General features: G+C 43.1%; 1 protein-coding gene across 3 annotated transcripts in view; it reads left to right on the top strand.

Moving 5' to 3' along the window:
• MBOAT4 (membrane bound ghrelin O-acyltransferase MBOAT4) overlaps window positions 1-6,280 on the top strand; it is a 117,632-nt gene that overhangs the window by 108,481 nt on the left and 2,871 nt on the right. The window contains exons 1-2 of one of the 3 annotated variants that reach the window (XM_084877051.1): window positions 3,118-3,349; window positions 4,531-4,755. In XM_084877051.1, the coding sequence (XP_084733177.1) occupies window positions 3,231-3,349; window positions 4,531-4,755 (344 nt within the window). In that variant the 5' untranslated portion in view covers window positions 3,118-3,230. Of the gene's footprint in view, window positions 1-3,117; window positions 3,350-3,386; window positions 3,461-3,500; window positions 4,756-6,280 lie in introns of those variants that run through there. The other 2 variants (XM_084877052.1, XM_084877053.1) reach the window with 2 other exon arrangements.

Raw genomic sequence — 6,280 nt, 5'->3', positions numbered from 1 at the left:
ACAGGTTTATTTTGATAGAGACATGCTGAATACAAAAGGCTGAAGTAAATGAGTCATCGTTAACAAAATAGAACATTTTAATGACAATATTTTTTCTTGAACATTAACTCACGAGACACTGAATAACTGCACAGATTAGTAAGCATAATGCAAAAAACCCTATTTTTCCTGTTCTCAGAAAGCAAAATATTTCCTGTTGCACACAACAAACAAGGCAGTACAAGACTAATGAGGTGACAATCGGTTGCTAAAATATTTGCTGCTGCCAAAACCGGTTTGGCTCATTGGATAGAGCGTCGGCCTGTGGACTGAAAGGTCCCGGGTTCGATTCTGGTCAAGGGCATGTACCTTGGTTGCAGGCACATCCTTGGTAGGGGGTGTGCAAGAGGCAGCTGGTCAATAATTCTCTCTCATCGATGTTTCTAGCTCTCTATCCCTCTCTCCTCCTCTCTGAAAAAATCAATAAAATATATATATATTTAAAAAAATAAAAAATAAAATAAAAAAATAAAAAAAAATATTCGCTGCTAGTATTAGTGGAGAGAAATGGTGCGCCTGTATGGAAGGCATGGAAGGGAAATGAATGCAACATGATTCTAGTAATCAGTCATTAGTGAACATAATTCGTTATTAATAATTATGTATAACAGGGTAGTGTGAAAATTAAGTTACAAAATTTTTATTAAAATGTTTCTTACATACCGTTATATTGGCTGGGCCGAAAAAATACTTATGGGCTACGTGCTGCCTGTGGGCCATGAGTTGACATGTGTCCTAGGCACTCCTCACCTCTCCATCTATGTAATTCAACAGCAAGTTCTGCTGGTCCTGTATCTGGTGTCTGTCATTCCACTTTGCATCATTTACTCTATCAGCTCTCTATTATAATCTCAGCTCCTCTGTGGTCTGCTCCCTCCACCCTTCACCTCTAAAGTCACCCCACCACGCCCACCCACACCCCACCCAAGCCAGTAGTTAAAATCATCCTTTAAAAACCAAATCCAGTTTGGTTTTTACTTCCTATTCCTTATAAAATCCAGGCCAGCCTGGGTTGCTCTCAGTGTTTGGGCCTTGACCAGCATGGTTCAATTCCTGGTCAGGGCACATACCTGGGTTGCACGCTTGATCCCCTGTGCGGGGCATGCAGGAGGCAGCCAATCGATGATTCTCTCATCATAGATGTTTCTCTCTCTCCCTCTTCCTTCCTCTCTAAAATAATTTTTTTTTTTTTAAATCCAAACTCTTTCCATAACCGACCTCTGGGCTAGATCCTACACTTGCCTACTTCTCTTTTCTTTAATTTCATGTTCCTCTTCCTCTTTCTCTAATCACACTTTCATTCTCAAAGAAGGCAAGTTGACTTTCCACCCTAGATGGCTTTCACCTGTCCTTTGCCCTTTTGACCCTTTATGTCTCAGATGTCACATACTCTGTATTTCAGTTTTTTTCATTATAGTTGGTGTCCGTGAAGCAGGATTTGCTAAAATCCTGGACATGTGATTTGGGAAAAGAAAGTATAAAAGGGTGGGGGATGAGGAACTTTTGATACCTATGGCTACTGTCAAAGTTAGTTGGTGCCAATTCAAAACCTCAATTTGGGGTGCAGTAAAGAAGGAAACTTCATAGAGCTCCATGGCAATACATTATGGCTGTAAAAAAAAAAAAGAAAGAAAGAAAAAGCACTACTGTGGAAAAAGGTGGTGAGGCTGCTTGGGAGCCAGGAGGCCCTGAGGTCAGGCCGGCTTTCAGCTAGGCAGTCTGCTCGGCTCCACCGGGGGAAAGGTAATCAGTGAAAAATGAAACCCTAGAGCCATTTTGATTGGTCAGAACTGTGCATGGGAAAGTGTCAGTCCTATTTGGTTGAAACAGGACTAGAACTCCTTAAGGGCTGGCTCAGCTGGCAGAAACAGTGCAGGCAGGTGGTTTAACGCAGAAGCAAACAAGTTAGGGGCTTCTCTGCCTTTTTATTTTTAACAAGTATTTACTGAGTACATAGTACGTGCCTAGCATTGTTCTATGTGCTGGGGAGACAGCAATAAACAAAACAAAGGCTTTTCCTTGTAGAGCTCACATTTGTAGCAGGAGGACAGGCAATAAACTGAGAAGTAGATTTATAAGGGGGTGGTAACAGATACTATGGAAGAAAAAAAAAAAAAAAGAGCCCTAGCCGGTTTGACTTGAAGACTCAAGGGTCTTGGGTTCAATCTGGTCAAGGGCCCTACCTCAGACAAAGGCTCCATCCCCAGTACCAGTCAGGGCGAATGCAGGAGGCAATCAATTGATATGTCTCTCTCACATTGATGTTTCTCTCTTTCTCTTCTCCTCCCTTCCACACTCAAAAAACAAACAAACCCCTGACTGGTTTGGCTCAGTGGATAGAGTGTTGGCCTGTGGACTCAAGAGTCCCAGGTTCGATTCCGGTCAAGGGCATGTACCTTGGTTGCGGGCCCATCCCCAGTAAGAGGTGTGCAGGAGGCGGTTGATCGATGTTTCTCTCTCGTCAATGTTTCCAACTCTCTCTAACTCTCTCTCCCTCTCCCTTTCTCTTTGTAAAAATCAACTATATATATTAAAATTACATATAATATAAAATTACATATATATATTAAAATTACATATAAAATATTACGTATAAAAATTACATATATAAAATTACATATAATATAAAATTACATATAATATATTAAAATTACATATAATATAAAATTACATATTTTTTTTAAATAGGTCTGTCATTTAAAAAAAAGAAAAAGAAAGAAGAACATAAAGAGGACAGTGGGAGTTGGGAGGAGGGAATCTTCTTACTCTTTGAGAACCCACCTCCCTTCCTCATACTCATGTTTTTGTCTCTCCTCCCCCAGTTTGCAGAATTGTCTGTCCACTACTAGAAAATAGGATTTTTCCTTAACTTAGTGAAGAAAATATGATAGTCAGATGGCTGGAAAGACAAACACTGTGATACGTAAACTAAACAAAACCAGAACTTTTGAAAGCACTTACATGCCATTATTGAGTAATATGACCACAAATGTTTTGGTTTCTATAGTGCAGTTCCTTTTATCAGAAAACCAACTTTTATGCTGCCATCCCTAGTGCTTTTGTTTGCCTTTTGCTCACCCAGGCCTTCCTGTGCCTTATAAAGAGACCAGAGAGCCCGGCTGAGGACTCTGCTTCAGGAAGGCACCCGTTAAGGACTCTGGAGAGGACAGGACCATCTGTGCCAGTTCCTAATGGGTTGGCTTCGGCTGTTTTTCCTCCATCCCGTCTCACTTTATCAAGGGTCTGCTTTTCCCTTTGCACTTTTATTTAATTATCTCTGCAGGATGGATTCATTTTCCACTCATGCCAGGTAGGTGTGATGGCTGATTTTGTCTAGACATCTATGAATGTTATAGTACCCTGTTTCCCCGAAAATAAGACAGTGTCTTATATTAATTTTTTTCTCCCAACATTGTACTAGGTCTTATTTTCAGGGGATGTCTTATCTTTCCATGTGCTAGGTCTTATTTTCGGAGGATGTCTTATTTTCGGGGAAACACGGTAGGTCAAATAGCATAGATTGCAGCGCAGATTAAATATAATCACACTTTTTTTTATTATTATTATTGATTTCAGAGAGGAAGGCAGAAGGAGTGAGAGATAGAAACACCAATGATGAGAATCATTTTTTTACTTTAGGTATATTTTTTAATTTTTAAATTACAGCTGACATACAATATTATATTAGTTTTAGGTGTGCAACCCAGTGATTAGGCATTATATAACTCACTAAGTTAGAACCCCAATAAATCTGGTACCCATCTCACACCATACATACTTATTACAATATTATTGACAATATTCCCTATGCTATGCCTTACATCCCCATGGCTATCCTGTAACTACCAGTTTATACTTCTTGATGAGATGACATCGAGAGAGATTTCCTAGATCCTCAACACCAGGTTGACCTCACTTTCATACCAGTAGATTTCAAAGATGTCCCAGGCAGGAAACCTCCTGGACCTGTCACCCAGAGTTGTTAGGGGGCAGGTGTCATTCTTACTTGAATGAGGGACATCAAAGAGAGGCGCCCAGGGTCACTAAAGCAGGAGTCAAGACTGATCTCCTAGTGCAGTGGTCGGCAAACTCATTAGTCAACAGAGCCAAATAGCAACGGAACAACGATTGACATTTCTCTTGAGAGCCAAATTTTTTAAATTTAAACTCCTTCTAAGGCCACTTCTTCAAAACAGACTCGCCCAGGCCATGGCATTTTGTGGAAGAGCCACACTCAAGGGGCCAAAGAGCCGCATATGGCTCTCGAGCCACAGTTTGCCGACCATGGTCCTAGGGTAATCATTCACAAATGGACTCTGGCTCTTTCTCCCATGGCTCTTCCCGTCAGAAGAACGGAAGGAAGGTTTGGGAGCGATAACAGTATGACATCTATAGGTGCTCTGTGAGGCCTGCTTCCACTGAGTCACCCAGAGTGACTGCAGCGGCTCCTGTGTCGCACTGTTCTAAGTCAGTCTGTCCTTCTTCTTTCAGGCACCTCTTTCTCCTGGCTGGAGGAGGGGCCCTGGCCTTGGCTGCCATGGGTTGCTTTGCTGTGCTTGTCTTCATCCCCGCTCTGGGCACTGTGGTTCTGATCTGCTCCCTCGGCCCACAGGAGGTCCACAGGTGGACTTTCTTCTTTCAGATGAGCTGGCAGACGCTGTGCCACCTGGGTTTGCACTACACTGAGTATTACCTGCAGGAACCTCCTTCCTCGAGGTAAAGCAGTTCAGCCATGTGCTTGTCCTGAACCGTCCAAAGGGGTTGTTTGCACTGTGGTGGCAGAACTGGGTATTGAGCTTGAATCCAAATTCTTCCATATTTGAGCAGTGTGACCTTGAGCAAGTCATTGAACCTCTCACAGCCTCTGTTTCTTTTGCTGAAGAAGAAAAAAAAAGGTGTGTGGTGGTGGTGGAATGTAAAAAAAACCTATCTTCCAAGACCCTTTATGTTAGAGATAATGAATTAAATGTAATGATATGACTGTTAATAACTACCAGGTGTTCATCCATGAAGTGTAGTCTGGCACGTAATTGTAATTACCTTTGTGCCAGAGAAGGTTGGCCCAGGAGTCCGCGGGCACACAGACGAGGCTGCCCGGAAGTGAGTAAGCACAGTTTGCTCACCTCGTGTGGGTGGTGTAGACACGCAGCCAGCAGCCTGCCCTCCCCTTTAGCAGTTCGGGGGAGGTATAAGTCCACTGCAAACCTTTGCTGCCTTCCCATGGCACCTGCTGTGCAAGAGCTGTACTGTCATTGGGACTCACCCTTCCGTTTTCTCAGAAGAAGGAAAGGCACCCAATCTAGAAAAGAAAAAAAAAAATCAGTGCTAATTACAGCCTAGAGAAGTGTTTTCATGTGTCAGTGACATCACCAAGATTAGGGGGAAGAATATCTCTGCGATTTTTAAAAAAATATATTTTATTGTTTTTTTACGGAGAGGAAGAGAGAGGGATAGAGAGTTAGAAACATCGATGAGAGAGAGTCATCAATCAGCTGCCTCTTGCACACCCCCTACTGGGGATGTGCCTGCAACCAAGGTACATGTCCTTGACAGGAATCGAACCTGGGACCTTGCAGTCCCGCAGGCGCGCTCTATCCACTGAGCCAAACCTGTTTCGGCTATCTCTGTGATCTTGAGCCTATTTTTTCGGGCTCCCTGTGTTAGCACAATCGCTTTGTATCCATGGTCAGTCAGAGAAATGGGGCTTTGACCTGTTGAAGTGGGTTACCTCTCTGATTCCAACCTGTCATTGATTCACTCACTTTGCCAACCATATCAAACACAGCATCCTTTTTTTTTCTTTCTTTCTTTTTAAACTATATTTTTATTGATTTCAGAGAGGAAGGGAGACAGAGAGAAACATCAATGATGAGTCATTGATCGGACGCCTCCTGCACACCCCCCACTGGGGATACAGCCTGCAACCCAGACATGTGCCCTGACCAGGAATCGAACCTGGGGCCCTGCAGTCCGCAGGCCAATGCTCTATCCACTGAGCCAAACCGGCCATGGCAGAATCCTTTTCTTTATTTGATTTACCAAAGCCTCAGGGTTTGCTTCTCTGAAGAAAAGGCAAGATGGCAGGTGGATGGGGATGGGGGTGGGGATACTAATGGGGGTGCGACGGAGTAGGATTTCAGTAGGAGGAACAAGTTGAGCAGGATCTGGCCTGACAGAAGCAAGGCTGAGCCAGAGCTGAAATGGAAGGTGTACTAGTTGCTCTGTCGTAACAAAGTACCAC

Source organism: Pipistrellus hanaki, assembly GCF_964339955.1.
Source record: "Pipistrellus hanaki genome assembly, chromosome: 3".
Classification (NCBI taxonomy): domain Eukaryota; kingdom Metazoa; phylum Chordata; class Mammalia; order Chiroptera; family Vespertilionidae; genus Pipistrellus; species Pipistrellus hanaki.
This window is presented reverse-complemented; position numbering and strand designations above follow the sequence as displayed.